Source organism: Chinchilla lanigera, unplaced genomic scaffold (assembly GCF_000276665.1).
Source record: "Chinchilla lanigera isolate Chin_1 unplaced genomic scaffold, ChiLan1.0 scaffold00004, whole genome shotgun sequence".
NCBI classification, from domain to species: domain Eukaryota; kingdom Metazoa; phylum Chordata; class Mammalia; order Rodentia; family Chinchillidae; genus Chinchilla; species Chinchilla lanigera.
This window is the reverse complement of record NW_004955405.1, coordinates 37,027,665-37,043,668: the sequence shown is the minus strand read 5'-3', so window position 1 is coordinate 37,043,668 and position 16,004 is coordinate 37,027,665. Positions and strand designations below refer to the sequence as shown.

Genomic DNA, 16,004 nt, shown 5'->3' with positions numbered 1-16,004 from the left:
CGCACCGCCGTCCCCAGCCACGGAGGCGCGGGCGGTCACTTCGCAGTGGTGCCCCGGTGACCTTTAAAGGGCACAGAAGGGACCGGGACTGAGCAGAGCCGATGACCGGTCCCCAAAATAGCTGCGCGTCCTCCAAGACCTTGGGGGCCGGCGGGGAGCGGGCGGCGGCAAGTGGGCCGGGGGACCCCGACCCAGCCGTCCCGCCCCGACTCACCCACCACCTTGATCTTGATGCTGGCGTGGGCCTCGCCCGCCTCGTTCTTCAGGTTGATGTGGTAGACGCCCGAGTCGTCCCGCTCCGCCGCGTCGATGACCAGCGTGCTGCTGTCGGGGTAGTGCTCCGACCGGATGCGGCCGCTGCCCTCCATGATGGCCTGGCCGGGAGGGGACAGCGCAAGTCACACGCGTGGACTTGAGCCCCACACGGAGCTAAGGGCCAGACACGCCGGGTCGTTTTAATCCTGCCCCCTCTCCCATGAGGGAGGCATGTTTTATTTACTTGTTTGATTGGTTTTTTTGAGACAGGGTCTCACTATATACAGTATGGGCTGGTCCACTGTGTAACCCAGCCTGGCCTTGAACTCCTGGTGACCTCCTGCTTCAGCCTCCTGAGTGCTGGAATTACAGGCATGCTCCACCACTTCCGGCAACTCTTTGCTCTTATGGCTGGGTTAGGACTCCTAAATCTTCAAAAAACATGTGACTGTGACAACAATAAGAATCCCTGAAACCATTTTCATGATTATTCTACTTCATAATGGAATGAAATCTTTCATCTTACTGTAGCCAAATTCTAACAGAGGAGTATAAAGTATGTTCTACCTTTCTGATTGTGAAAGGAAAGATATTTATTCAGGGTAGTGTCACATTAGCCTCTTGAGTTTTCTGTATTTGTTTAGTTTGTTTGTTTGTTCCACCTTTATTTCCATAAAGTTAAACCTACAATTTTTGGATCAATTATTCTGTGAATTTTGACAAATTGATGCAGTCGTAGCCATCACCATAACCAAGATAGATACAGATTATTTCTGTCATCTCTATCAATGTCCCCGTGTCCCTTGAGCCAGGCAACACCCATGCCCTGGTCTCTGGAGACTACTGGTCTACTACCTGCCCCTAGAGCTTTCTTTCATCCCACATACCATATAACTGGAATCAAAGAGCAGGCAGCCTTTTGAACCTGGTGTTACACTGCACGGTGCTTTGTAAACTCATCCATGTTGCTCCATCTATTATTAGTACGTTCTTTTTCATCACTGCATAGTATTCTATCACACATTTCATGCACTGTTGGTTCACAGTATAAAACAACGTCTAATTAGTCAGTCATTCCTTCTACTATATTTTTCATCTGACACGTTCTGGAGTTTTTATCTCTAGGTAACTTGATTTGGGTCTTTTGTATATTTCCCCAACTGTACTTCAATTTCTCTTAAGTTTAAATTGAGAGCTAAACATTTCTCCACCTGACATCTTGAATGTATTAAGCGCAGTTATTCCAGTTCCCCTGTCCTTGTCTGCTGGTCCTGATACACAGGTGAGAGCTGGGCTGGTTTCAGTGGACTTTTCTCCTCATGGATTTCTCTGCTGTCCCGCGCAACTGCCCGGCACACACTGCAGACTGTACTTTATTCTGGGATGCAGTGATATTATCCGCAAAGTGACGCTTCAGGGCTTGTTTTCGTGGTTTGGGAGGTAGGTTCTGGGCAGCCTCCGGGCCGGGTAAACGACTCCTCAGTCCCTCCGCACCGCGGTGAGCTGTCGAGGCTGGCTGGGGGCAGCACTATCCCGGCACCGCGCTCCCCTTGCTGTTCGTCCTCTCCTCCCCCACGGTTCCTTCGGTCTCGCTGCCGCCTCAGCGCAGTGCTCGGCGCATCCCGCAGGGCCGCTCTCTGCCGCGGGTGACCCCCCTGCCTCGGCCTCCCGGCGCACGCGGAGCCTCAGGCTTGGTTTCTCTCGCTCCCGCGCTGGCCGGAAGCGCCTCAGGGCGCAGAGCTGGGCAGCTGCAGGGCGCGGCTCCCCGGGGTCCAGGCGCCCGCGTGCCGCTCAGCTCGCTTCTGCCCAGGCCGGCCGCGCCCCAGCGGTGCTCCCCGGCGCAAGCCCCCTCCTCGGCCTCGGCGCCGCGCGGCTCCCTCTGCTCTCCCGCAGCTCCGCCCGGCCCTCGTGGGGCTCCCGGCCCGCTCCCCTGGGTCTCCGTGGGAGACTTTTATCGCCCAGGGTGGCCTCGCTCCTTTGTTTGCCCGCTGACTTGATAACTCAGCGAGCGGTGCTCTTGCACCCCACCCCTGCCACGCGTGGAGTGAAAATGGGGATCGTGTCCACTCCGCGCAAACCACGCGTGGCCGCACCGAGCAGGACAGCGACGTCCGTGAGTGATGCCAGCTCTGCCCGAAGTCCGCCCGCTTTCCTTCCCCAAGGAATTGCACCTCTACCTTTACTGGCTTCGCCCCTCTCCTGCCTAACAGAGAGCAAGGGCAGGGATAGTGTGTGTGCGTGTGTGTGCGCGCGCGCGCACCCCAGGCGGTGACAAACCTTATCCGCCCGGCTCCAGATGGCCTTCGGAGGGGGCTCCCCGGTGATGGGGATCTCCAGACGCAGCTTGTTCCCCGCGATCACTGTCACGGTGTTGTCTGCGTCCAGGCCGTCCAGGATAATCCTGGGAGGATCTGGAAAGGCAAGCGGAGATGTTGTCTTCAGAGGGGGATGCCCAGGAACACCCCCCCCGCCCGCGAGGCGCAAGAGCTACAGGGGCACACCGAGCGGCCTCTCAGCCGGCCAAAGGCTCCCAGGGGGGTCAGGGAGTGAAGGCTGGTGCCTGGCACCCTGCAAAACTTTCTCATTGTCAGACTTCAGAGTCAGCACTTTGCTTCACGATTGATATCAATCGATGCATTTTTTATCACGAAGATTTGGATACATTATAATTCTCAGGCAGGTGGGAGCAAACACACAAGAGACGATTGTGCGATGGTTTCTTTTATCAACTCACCAATAACATGAACTTTGGCGGACATAGGGATATTGTAGGCGTCAGGGGTGAACACATAATCCCCTTCGTCTTCAAGGAGGGCGTTGGCGATGACTAACTTGTGGATTCTAGGAAACATGGAAAACACATTTCTAAAGACTTTGCAGATAATTAAATTACATGTGGGCCAAACTGAAGAGACACCTGCCCTTCGTCTGATTACCTTGTATCATGCAGGCCAGAAAGGACAGAATGTGAAGGCTTAATCATTCTACTTATTGGCCCAAATTAGATCTCTGTACTTTGGATTAGATGGAAGGATCTCTACAAATGCAACCTGCTTATTTGTATGCAAGAGTCTATTATTTCTCATCTCATAACTTTCAAAGGAATAAAACACACCATCTCAAAAATGGTACACTTGAGCTGGGCATGGTGGCGCACGCCTGTAATCTCAGCACTTGGGAGGCTGAGGCAGGAGGATCACTGTGAGTTTGAGGCCAGCCTGGATGACATAGTGAGTGCAAGGCCAGCCTGAACTACAAAGTGAGACCCTGTCTCAAAACAATAAAAGATAAAAAGCCATGCTACACTTGAAGATTCAAGGAATTACCCACAGTAATCTTGAGTTGGGCTTCCATGTCAAAAGACGAATAGTTCTTCGGTTTATTGGGGTCACGGACCAGTGACTATCAGGTGGGTACTATGGCTTCTCTCTATATATAAAGCACTACTTTGGGGTTCAGGATATAGCTCAGTGCTGGAGCACTTGCCTAGCATAGGCAAACCTCTGAGTTTGATCCTCAGCATGTCAAGAAGATTAAAAAATGACGTAAGAACAAGCTTAACTATGTATTTCTCTTACATGAGAAGCCAAATATGTAAATAAAGTGCAGAGTATGGGATAGATCATAGGAAGCGGGCAGACAGCTCTTTCTCAGACAGAGAGGGGAGCAAGAGCTGGAGGCAGGAGGAGAATGAAATAGGGGTTCAGACGGGTTCTGTACGTGGACCAAGCCCCATGGCAAATGGAGCTGTTATCTACAGCACACGTGCACCAATGGAAAAAACTAAAGTTGAAAAAAATAAAGTTGTTGCTATACTGACTAAAAATATAACACATAGAGGCAATACTTTGAGATTATGTGAGTGTATATTTTTGTACGCAAATAGAACTTCCTCACCATTTCAGAGGATTTATGGGATCCCTAGAAGTTCATTTGTGGTCTCAGAAGAGTCCGTGGGCCCACGGTTACAAATTTTGCTTTATGTCTTTGCTAGATGCTAAGATACTATATATATCAACTTGCCAAGAAGAAAATTTTGGGCAGGTCATGTGATGTTTATTGGTGTCAAAAGACAACACTACAACACATTTGGCTGACAGACTTCATTGGCTTTTTGTTTGTTTTTTTTGTCTTTTTTGAGACAGGGTCTCGCTGTGCAGTTCAGGCTGGTCTTGAGCTCACTGTGTAGCCCAGGCTGGTCTAGAAATTACAACGATCCTCCTGCCTCAGCCTCCCGAGTGCTGGGATGACAGGCGTGCGCCACGTTAGCAATTCTGCAAGGGGGCCGCACTTCATTCTGCGAAGTAGCACGAGTGTCCTGTCAGCCGAGCAGAGGAGAGTGGCTTCGAGCCAGGAGAGCAGGGACGGAAAACACAAGGTGGTTATTTCACCGGCACTTTTTAAGTACAGGTTCCCGCGGAAGGCGCCTCCTTGGGTAAGTTAGCACTGGCCTATTTGAGGACTGGGCCATGAGTTCCCTTTCTCCTGATTTCCTAGGAGGTCAGGTAAACAGCTGGGCGTGGTGAAGGCCGCACTTAGCACCAGCATCTCCGCTTTGATCGGGCCTGCTGGCCTGGTCCGGAGGCTCAGTCCAAACCATTGTCTCCTGGAAATCCTATTGCACACGGGTGGGGACAGTCGGTACATTTGCCCGGGGCCTCGGCCGGACTCCATTCATATCCCGCGGCAGTGAGACCAGCCGGGGCTTGGGACATTCACAGCCCCACGGAGCGGGGCGGGGGTCCGGGACTCGGGGGGCCGCGGGGAGCCCGGTGGTGGGAGAGAACGTGCCTGCTCTTGCTGGCAGGAGGAAGAGCCCACAGACAGGTCAGCTCCCCAGGGCGCCCTCCCAGCGAGAAGGAGGCGGAGCTGTCCCCCGGAAGCAGCCCCGCGGACAGGGTCGTCCCGTCCGCTTACCGTCCTTTGTGGACAACCTTCAGCCGGTCAGTCTCCTGGACGGGCAGGCCGTTTTTCGTCCACTTCCCGGGCACGTTCTCAGAGATCTCACACTTCAAGCATATTTCTTTGCCAAGCTTTACCGTCTGGTCAGTCAGGGGCGTCATGACCTTCAGAGGCTTCACTGTGGAAACGGAGTGTCACCAGCCAGGGCACCTCGAGGCGCCGTCCCTCCCGCCGCGGCACTGCGCCACAAATGCGAGCGCTACACCAAGGGTCACAGGAGCATAGACCAGGCCCGTGTACCCCGTCCTGCTGCGGGGCGCCTGGGTGAGCGCGGCAATCCGCACCCCGCTGAATGGAACAGACAGGTTTCTCGTGAGGTTTTTAGCTGTTTTTAAAACATGTCACCAACAAAGACCTTTGAGTGTTGGACCGATAACACCACTGCTCCTACAAACCTCATGGCTTTATTGCATGGCTTTTAGAAATGTGGAACTTCCCTGATAGCAGAACCCATGATAATTGCTTTAAGTGGGTGCAAAGAGCAGGTGAAGGTCTGCCTGTGTTTGGAAACCTTTCTAACAGTGAAGCTAAAAGGTTCACAGTCCTGCAAAGCATAAAGAGTGTGGTGAGATTGCTTCTGAGTCAATCAATGATCATATAAACTACAACCAGACCAACACAGAAGTCAGGAAGCAAGATTTTTCTTTTTTTTTTTTTTTTGAGACAAGGTCGCTATGCAGTCCAGGCTGGACTTGAAGTCATTATGTAGCCTGGGTTGGCCTCAAACTCACTGTGATCCTCCTGCCTCAGCCTCCCGAGTGCTGGGATCACAGGGATGTGCCACCACTGTTTCAATTTTTATGGCAAACTGGGGCCAGTTCTGTCATGAGTAAATGTCTCCTGTTAGAGGGCATTTGGGAAAGCACAGTAATTCTCTAATTCTCTGAAACCTAGTAGCAAGCACGCTGCTACTCATCCAGCAGGTGCTTTTAACTGCTTGCCCCCGGTGTGAAATCCTGACTCATTTCTTCTCACCCAAAGCCGCTGAAGACCTTGGGTGAGACTTTGGGTGTGTACTTAATGAGCAGACAGCAAGCTCCCCTGTGGAGTAAGCAGACACTGTCAAGATTCGGTCCAGTCTTGGGATTACAGCCTCAGGGGCAGCCTTCCTGGCGGTGACTTCTATACTTTCTCCCCAGAGTTGGTGCTCTTTCATACATTGAGTAGCTGCTGTCTGCTCTCAGAAACCCTGACTCATCCGACATCGATGCCCCACCAGAACGGAATCCAATTTTGCGTGTTTCACAATGCCCCGTGTAGAAACCAAACAGGCCCGACTTCCCCAAAAGTGGGTTAATCAACCCAGCACCGTCTGTGGGCGGGTTCGGAAGACACGCATAAAGAAACGTCACTCACAGTCGACGCTGAGCTTAGCGGTGGACTGCCCGCCCGTGGTCATCACCGAGTATTCCGCGCTGTCGGCCTTGGTCGCCCCTTCTATGATCAGAATGTGTTTCTTGCCCTCCACTTTAATTCTGTATCTTGACTTGGGGCCGGGGATGATCTCCTCGCCGTTCTTAAACCTGAGGGAATATGGATTACGGGAAGAGTTTTACAACATGATCTTCAGGGAGCAAAGCTCACCGGTCTCGTTCACGGCTTTATTCTAGCAGCATCTAGTTTCAGGCAGATCCCCAACAGGCCAGAATGAACGTAGCCATCACGTCACATATCCACAGATTCCCACTGTGACAAGGATCGTGGAGAAAATTACATCAGAGGAACATGAACCACCCCTTGTCATTTACGAGCAGGCAGGCGCGCTTGCTGAGAGTGACTGATGCCCTCTTCTGGGCTTGTGACACATTTTATTTATTTATTGTGGTGCTGGGGATCGAACCCAGGGCTTTGTGCATGTGAGGCGAAAGCTCTACCACTGAGCCACATTCCCATCCCGCTGTGACACATTTTAAAGGTAGCTATGATTCTAGATGTGCATGAACAGTCTACTCTGTACCAATTACTACAGTTCCTGACTGTGTTTCCCTACTGAACTATTGTTATTTTTATTTGTTTTTTTTTTTTTTTGAGATCAGGTCTCAGTATGTGGTCTAGCCTGGTCTTGAACTCAACATTGGCCATATTGGCCTTGAAGTCGTGGTGATCCTCCTGCCTCAGCCTCCTGGATGCTGGGATTATAGGCATGCATCATTACATCTTGCTAATGGACTAGACTTCTTAATACATTTCACTTTAAGATTTTAAGTTGTCTAGTTTATAATTTTAAGAGAAAACATGTTAGAAAACACTCCTCACCTGACCCAAAAACAAACAAAAAAGCTTTAGTTAACGATTTTACTTGTTCATTTGCTTATTTATTTATTTACTTTTAGGTGCTGGGGATGGAATCCAGGGCCTCACACATGCTAGGTATGTGCTCTACCACCAAGCCAAATCCCCAGCCAGCCCTAAGTCTTTATAATGCTTTATGAGCAGTGATTCTCAGCCTGAAATATTTTTCTGGAGTATTGTAAGGATAAAGTGATGAAGCTCTGAGTGAAAACTACATGAATATGTTTTCCATAGAAGTTCCAGTGAGCACAGAGAAGAGACCTCATGTAGGGATTAAGATTATGCAGGGGCTTTGGAGTCTCACAGAGCTGGATAACCGGGGTGACCTCTTTTATTAAGTACCTACCTCCTGCATCTTTCCCAACATAGGTTTCTGGACCTGTTTTCATTCTAACAGGTGAAAAGAACCCCAGTCAGTATAGTTTGGGGGTCTTGGGGGGTCTTTTAGAGATAGGGTTTCACTGTGCAGTTCAGGCTGGTCTCAAACTCGTGGTGATCCTCTTGCCTCAGCCTCCTGAACGCTGGCATTATAGGTGTGCACCACCATGCCCGGAAAGGTTCCCGTATGTTTCACATGTTTAAAGGACACTTGTATTTCTTGTTCTGTCCACTAGGAAGGTGCTCTAATAGGCAGAAGTCTTTGAGAACGGGCAGACTTCGGGAGAGCTGCTCACCATTTCACATTGGCATCATCCTCAGACACTTCGCACTCTAACTCCACTCGCTCCCCGCAGTAAGCGTTTGTGTCTTCCAGCTGCTTGGTCACCATGATCGGAGGCTCTAGTGTGGAAAAGCAGGGGACTCAGAATCATGAAATATGCGAAGCCTGTCTCCTGAGCCCTGATTTGTTCACAGACAAACACCCAACAATACAAAATCCTATCTGCTGTCACATGGTTTAAAAAGAAAGTGAGGTGGTTTTGTTTTGTGTTGTGTTTTTAATGATTTGTTAGAAGGCCTTTGATTGGCAAAACAAACACCTGGTGATTCGGGGTAAGTTCTTCCAATTTTCACAGAACTCTCCAAGCTGAATCCATTGCTGTTCTGGAGAGCAGACACAAATCTGTGAAATTTCCTTCCCCCAGTGAAAAGGAGAGTAGGCGGGAGACACTCCAGTGGATGAGGGCGGGACCTCGGCAGGTGTTTCACTTGGGTTTGGCAGTCTGAGACCCTAGCGTTGTCTGTGATCAGAGGGTGTTGTCTGTGATCGGAGGGCTCTGTGACAAAGCTGAGGGACACATGGATTCTTGACCTCTCCTAGTACTCCTAATACTCTAATGTGCACCTTCATAATCTGGGCCACAGATCACTAAATTTCATTATCTTGCTGACATCTATGTTTTTGTTTCCAAATACTCAAAGACTGTCTTAATAGGTCATAACTGGTACATGGCACAGCACTAGTTCTTATGCTCATTGAACGGACCATCACCAGACTTTGAGAGGCGTCTCAGCAATGACTCGAAATCTACTGACTTCGGCCGCTCTGCCGAGAGTCCTGCTTGTGACCAGCGGAGCGTGTGAGCCCAGGCCTCTCGAGGGAAGCCGCAGGAGTCGTCACTAGAACAACTACCTCGCACCACCTGTGTGGCTTGAGCTAAAACCACAAGCGGCCTTGACTCGGCCTTTTCTCCCGCGCTGGGTCATCGTGACGTGCTCCCCATCACCAAAGCCAAGGACACAGCAGAGCCCGGAGCCGAGCCAGCCCGGGAGCCCAGCCCGCTGTGCCGCAGGTGGGGCAGCATGTCCCGGGGAGGGGGAGATGTGGTTACCTCTCACGAAGAGCTCCGTGGAGCACTTCTCATCGCCAGCCGTCACGTAGTACTCCGAGTCGTCTGTCAGGGAGCAGTTATTGATGAACATGATTCTCTCGCACCCTTTGTGCTCAAAGATGTACCTGTTTTCAAGAGAAGACAAGTCCAGTGCATGTGTTTGCTTTCATTCTTTATCACCGGCAAATCTGGCTTGAGCTTTGGTAATATTTGAATTTAAGTGATGCAATTTTCATTGTCTACTTATATATTATAGAGGTGGATTTGTTTTTTTCTTTTTCTTTTTGAGACAGGGTCTTGCTATGCAGTTCAGGCTGGCCTTGAGCTCACTTTGTAGTCAAGGCTGGTCTCAAACTCAAAAAGATCCTCCTGCCTCAGCCTCCCGAGTGCTGGGATCACAGGTGTGTGCCACCATGCCGGGTCACTATTTTAGAGTTTAACATGAAACCAAAACCAGTTTTCATCTTTGTGATATAAAATAGGCATGTTTATATATACTCTCTAGTTTTTGTTCTTTTATATAGTATAAGGTTTTTATTTAAAATATAAACCAGTTACCACATACATGCTGTTTAATTTATTTTACTCACTGCTGGAAAATCAGGTTGCTTGAGAATGCCAGAGAGATTTTTACTCTCTATTTTTTAAATGACTGTACAGGGGGATTTTCTTATTTATTGACATGTACCTCATTCATTACTAATCCAGGGACACCATAGATTTTGTTGGGTTAGTAAGTGATGGCTCAATTTAAGCAGTAATGGTGGGCATGGTGGCGCATGTCTGTAATCAGAAGGGGAAGGCTGAGGCAGGAGGATTACTGTGAGTTCAAGGCCAGCCTGAACTACATAGTGAGACCCTGTCTAAAATAATAATAATAATAATTAAAGCAATAATGTGATCTTTGTCACTAATATAATTCTACATTATGTGACGGTCTGTTAAATGAACTTAAGAACCAGAGCTGTATCATGTACCAGTTACCATCTATTAAAACAGTCTTTGGGAATTTGGAAACCAAAACGTAGTTGTCAGCAGGATAATGAAATTTAGTGGTCCATGGCCCAGATTACAAAGAAGCACATTACAGTATTATAATACACCAGAAAAAAATTTGACTTGGAAACTTCTCCAACAAAATATTCCAGCGTTTTCCAGATAAAGCCAGCCAGTTAAGAATGTGTTTCCGTCAAGCCAGGCCATGGTTAAGAGACGTCCGTGCCAGGTATAAACATGGTCATCGCAAAGTCACTCTTGGTATGGCCACGTTGAGAAACTGGAAACCACCTCATTGTACCCAGAAGTGACAAATTTCCAGGATTAAAGTTGCTCATCGATGTGCACGTGGCTCTTGTTAACTTAAAAAAATATACAGGAGTTGACAATCTCTCAGGCTGAGGAGGATCTCTGGAAAGTGGTTTCATAAGAGGCCAGAGATAGCATCAGCCCCAGGGATTAGCTAGTCTCCCTCCCCTGGGAGAGAGCCACGGAATAATAAAACACAGCTTAGGTCCCCGTCGTGAGCCAGCGGCGTTCTGCTCAGACGCAGAGCCCCACACTGAGCACAGATGGGGTGCCGTCATCTTTAAATACAGATGCTGACAGGGTGTGGTGGCACACGCCCGTCATCCCAGCACTCAGGAGGCGGATGCAGAAGAATCGTTGCGAGTTCAAGACCAGCCTGGGCTATAAAGTGAGCTCAAGTCCAGCCCAAACTGCATAGCAAGACCCTGTCTCAAAAATAAGTAAATAAATAAATACATACATACAGATGCTAATTTGGAAAAACAAAAGTCATCTCATTGTGACATGTGATTCCCAGCTGACATATCAAATCTGTACCTCAGAATTTTAAATTCCTATTTGAAAAATTGAGAGAAATCTAGCAATGCTTTACAATAGTTAATACAGTACAACCTACAGGGGCACAAAATCGTGGCTGGGACTTACTTGAAGTAACCTGCATACGGCTAAACATAAAAGGACCACACCATGATTTTAAGGGTTTCAAAATACATGAAAAGAGACTTACACCTGAAATGAAAAGAGATCTCCTTTCCTATTATTGTGCATTATAAAGATGCAACTAAAAGTGTTCAGAGCTTGGAGAAGTCAAACTACTGTTTGATTTGTCTGTGTATCATGAATTAGTTGCAAAGCCCACTTACTTGGTGCTGGGTCGAATTTCCTGACCGTTTTTGTACCATTTCACTTCCAACTTCGGATCTGCCAGTTCCACAACAAACCTTACTCTGCCTCCTTTATCAACCTGATATGCAGGATCAAGAATTTTTGAAAAAGCTGGTAGACAGAAGAAGCACAAGTATGTCAACGTGTGTGTCCATGTGCTATCAGGCTAAATAGTCAATCTACATATGCAAATCTAAAGACAAATGAAAAATGCTGGATGTAGCAGCACATACCTGTACTCCCAGCACTTGGGAGGCTGAGGCAGGAGGATCCCATAAGTTGGAGGCCAGCCTGGGCTACCTAGTGAGTCTACAGTCAACCTTAACTACATAATGAGACCCTGCCTCAAAAAATTTTTTTAAAAAAATGAAAAAAATAAGTCTTGGGGAAGAAAAACTTAGGAAAATTCCAAATTACTCTTTATATTTTAGAATTTCATGCTGACTTAAATACTAAAGGATAGTTTTTAAAATGCAATTCACATGCTTTGGGAAGAAACGTGAGAATGTTGAAGCAGCATTTAAAATGACCTGCTGGGGGTTGCCAGCTCCTCTGATTTCTTTCCTGATACATTCACACTGTGTATAAGGCAATCTGTGTAGAATCTTTCTCAGAGGAAAAGTTACTCAGACAATGTCTTCTGTTTAATTTCCCTGCATTTCAATGCATACTTTCTCTTCATAAGTAAAAGCAGAAAAAGAAAAAATAATAAATAAAATGACCTGCCTCTAGAGGGATTCACACAGAAAACTGTCTTTAGGAACATGATTCTTCCCCAGCGTTAGCATTAGGGTTACTAGCACCTTTTTTAAAAATATACTTTCTATGTCACAGTTTTTTTTGTTTTTGTTTTTGTTTTTTGTCTTTTTGAGACAGGGTTTCATTATGCACTTCAGGCTGGCCTTAAAATCACTTTGTAGCCCACGCTGGCCTCGAACTCACAAAGATCCTCCTGCCTCAGCCTCCTGAGTGCTGGGATTACAGGCATGAGCCACCACGCCCGGCTTATGTCATAGTTTTTTTTAGCCATAGAATTTATGAGATAAATTCAGTGATTTATAACATTAAACTGTATGCCTTTGACTAACTGAAGTAGTAGATTTATCAGAGCTTTTGTACCGTGGAAACATGCCCAAATAGTGAGATATAAAAAACACCCTTCACCTCCTGGTTAGTTAGGAACTCCGGATTTCCAAACACTTTAAATAACACAGAACACAATAACTTAAAACACAATAACATATTTTCTTTGAAGGCTCTTCTATAGAAGTAGCCAATTTTTAAAAATTAATATTGTTTGATTTTAAGATAATTCTCACACAGACAGTTTGAAAAATACTGCATATATTTTCCTACTGTGAGGTGCACCAGGTTTCATGCTTGTATTTCTGCCTTTCTGACCTTATTACACTGTAGATTAAACACCCTCACTTTCTCACATTTTAACAAAATAAAAATGAACATTAGCTTTAAAAAAGCCATATATTCAGAACTGATAAGGACAAAGAGGTCTCATTAGCGGGCAAGAGAAGAGTCCACTGGCTCCCACGCTGTGTTCAAGCCCACGCTTTCTCAGAACATAACTTTTGGAGCTCTGGGACAGTGAGAAGTTTAGAAAAACAGAGCCGATTTTAAAAAAGAAGCAATGCGTCTAACAGTCGACAAGAACAGCACTGACATCTAACCCCAGGTACACCACAGCAGTGACCCACAAGGATCTAGTCCAGGAAACTTGTTTTTTGTTGCTGTCTGATTTTTTTTTTTTTTTTTTTTTTTTTTTTTTTTTTTTGAGACAAAGTCTCACTGTGTAGCCCAAGCTGACCTCAGACTCCCAGTGATCCTCCTGCCTCTGCCTCCTGCATCACCACGCACGCCTGGCCAGGAAACTTGAAAGAGAGGACGATCAATCTAAAATGCGCTCCTTTTTCTCTCCTTTCCCGCTGTAACACGGTACTGAGGACCACAACCAAGGGCGTTCACTTCAGATCCCCAGGGAGAAGCAACGTTGTTTTAGAAAAGAGAAGTCCGCAGGCCTATTATGTTTTAGCATCATCTCATGCTAAAACAAAGCGACACAAGCTCTCCTTTGCCTAATAAGAGTCTGAGAGGAAGGAGAGGCGGAGAACGTTCCTAGTGGCCTGTGATGTGCAGGCCGACAGCGACTCCATCTGCAGCCCAAGATAGCCTGCACCCCAACCCAAACCGGATGCGAGACAGTGGGACGCACCTGGCCCACGCGCACCTGGCCCTCGCGCACCTGGCCGGCCCGCGCTCACCTGCGCTCTTCTTCTCCACCCTGCGCATGCGCTTGAGCCGCTTGAGCATCCCCCGCAGGTCGGTGATGCCGTACTGGAAGGCGATCTTCTCATACTCATTGGGGTTCGCGTTCTTCAGCAGCTCCCAGACGTCCACCTCGGGTTCCTCCTCCTGCTGCTTCACCTCCCTACCCGGGAGAACCACGGCCTAGGTTAGTAGCTGCCCTGGCCCCCAAGAAAGCAAGGTCAGGGCATGATTCGAATTTGGGGCTGTGTTAAAAGCTGTGGTGAAAGCCCTCAGAAGGCGTCAAGCAAGTCTAATGGTGTAGCTTGAAGTCTTCGGAAATGCCCAGTTAGAAATGTCACCTACTTAAAAACAGTCGGGGGCGGGGGCGGGGGTCAGGAAGCATCATGCGCGCTCAACGTTCACCTCTCATGGAAGATGAGATTTTTGAGCTACTATACTTAAGAACCGCTTTCACCTAGGATGAGGATATTGAATTCACTGTGAAAAGTGGATTAAGAACAAAAGGATTGGGCCAGGGATATAGCTCAGCAGCACATGCGCCTGCCTGGCAAACGCAAGGTCCTGAGTTTGATTCCCAGTAAAAATAAAAAAAGAATGAAAGACTTCAGATATGGCCCTGGGCCTTTCTACATTTATTGATATACACATTTGTACCCAGACGGTCTTTCAAACCTTTGGACTTTGCAAATAGCGTTTTTCCTACCATATTAGTAAATGAGCACATTTACCATTTCCGTTGATTTTATATTCAAAATGGAAACAGCCATGAGGTTTTTTGTTTGTTTGTTTGTTTTTCATATTTTTGTGGATACAGATACTTTCAAAAACAAAATTGTTTTTCCAAACTGGTAGAGAAAAAGAGGGGTCAGATAAAAAAATTCTCTCCTATTTCATCTTAACATATTGCTTTTAATTTGGGCACAGCAGGTAGAGATCAATTATAAACATAAACGCTAAACTGTAAAGCAAATGGCTTGAGGGTCTGTGAACCAGGAGAAAGTAACTTCCTAGGGCAGTTACCAAAATCAAACCCCGAACTCTGATCGCTGGCTGTGAAGAGTGTAGAGAGCAGTTAAAGAACGTAGAAGACTCAAGAGGATTTCAGGTGTAATAAGCACTCGCTTCCCCTTGTTTCACAACCACAACAGGACTCGGAGCTCGGGGATGAGTACCTGAGGAGGACGTGCTTAGTATCAGTGCAAAATGCAACTTGAATTGATTTTCTCCTTGGGCTGCAGCCTGGCTGCCTACTCTGCCCAGGGTCCTCCGGAAGCCGACAGGGACTGCTCGCTGCCCGCGACCCGGTCGTACTCGGTGTCCCGTGAGCGCGTCGCAGCGTGAACGTGGCTCAGGGGTCATGCAGGGGGACGGCTGGGGACACAGGTGTGTCTTGTCACGTTATTCCCGCCGTGTCAGAGTTTCTGATTTATACTTCTGTGTACTTGGAGAGGAAAGTACCAACTTGGAGTCACGGGTGCCGCATATGGGGGGAGGAGAATATGGCGAGCAGCTTTAGGCCAGGGTAAGGTCTAAATATCTGACTTCCATGTTACACGGTCATGTAAATCTTTGTGCCTACAGAGGTCAAAGGTCACAGAGGCCGATCTAGAAAACGGGAGGAAGAGAGGGTTCACGTAGAGGACTACTGAGCCCCGTTAGAAAAATGTGCCCCCCGAATGGCAGGGCAAACGTCGTCTTTGTCTCCCTGTGTGAAAACGCACCCTCTGTTTGTTTTTTGTTTTTTTGTTTTTCTTCCAGTACCAGGAATTGAACTTACGACCTTGCACTTGCCAGGCAGGTGCTTTGTGGCTGAGCTAAATCCCCAGCCCCATAACACACCCTCTGTTAACAGAGGAAATTGAAAAGCTTAAGAAAACTGTCCTGAAATTGGAATATCCATAATCTGCTAGAGCTGATTACTAAGAGCAGTCTGCACTTCAAATACATACTAAAAAGTATTTATTTATGTAGTGACACTGGGGATTGAGCCCAGGACCTTTGCACTGATTTACTTCCCAGTCTCTTTTTATATGTTTATTCTTTACATTTTGAGACAGGGTCTTGCTAGGTTGCTAAATTTCCCAGGCTGGGCTCAAACTTGTAATCCTCCTGCCTCAGCCTCCCAGTGTGCTGGGATTACAGATGTGTGCCACCATGACCAGCTATTTTGAAAGTATTTTAATAGAAAGTCTTGGAGAACTTGCAATTAAATTGGATATGTATGTACATATGTGTATATTCTCTGTGGGC

At 47.6% G+C, this 16,004-nt stretch overlaps 1 protein-coding gene across 9 annotated transcripts in view; it reads right to left on the bottom strand.

Annotated features, from left to right (window-relative positions):
• Mybpc1 (myosin binding protein C, slow type) overlaps positions 1-16,004 on the bottom strand; it is a 73,357-nt gene that overhangs the window by 22,486 nt on the left and 34,867 nt on the right. For all 9 annotated transcript variants that reach the window (XM_005374551.2, XM_005374554.2, XM_005374553.2 and 6 more), the window contains 9 exons: positions 13,748-13,914; positions 11,450-11,582; positions 9,282-9,406; positions 8,184-8,289; positions 6,574-6,740; positions 5,173-5,335; positions 2,990-3,096; positions 2,533-2,666; positions 215-374 (listed from right to left, as the gene is read on the bottom strand). In XM_005374551.2, the coding sequence (XP_005374608.1) occupies positions 215-374; positions 2,533-2,666; positions 2,990-3,096; positions 5,173-5,335; positions 6,574-6,740; positions 8,184-8,289; positions 9,282-9,406; positions 11,450-11,582; positions 13,748-13,914 (1,262 nt within the window). The remainder of the gene's footprint in view (positions 1-214; positions 375-2,532; positions 2,667-2,989; positions 3,097-5,172; positions 5,336-6,573; positions 6,741-8,183; positions 8,290-9,281; positions 9,407-11,449; positions 11,583-13,747; positions 13,915-16,004) is intronic.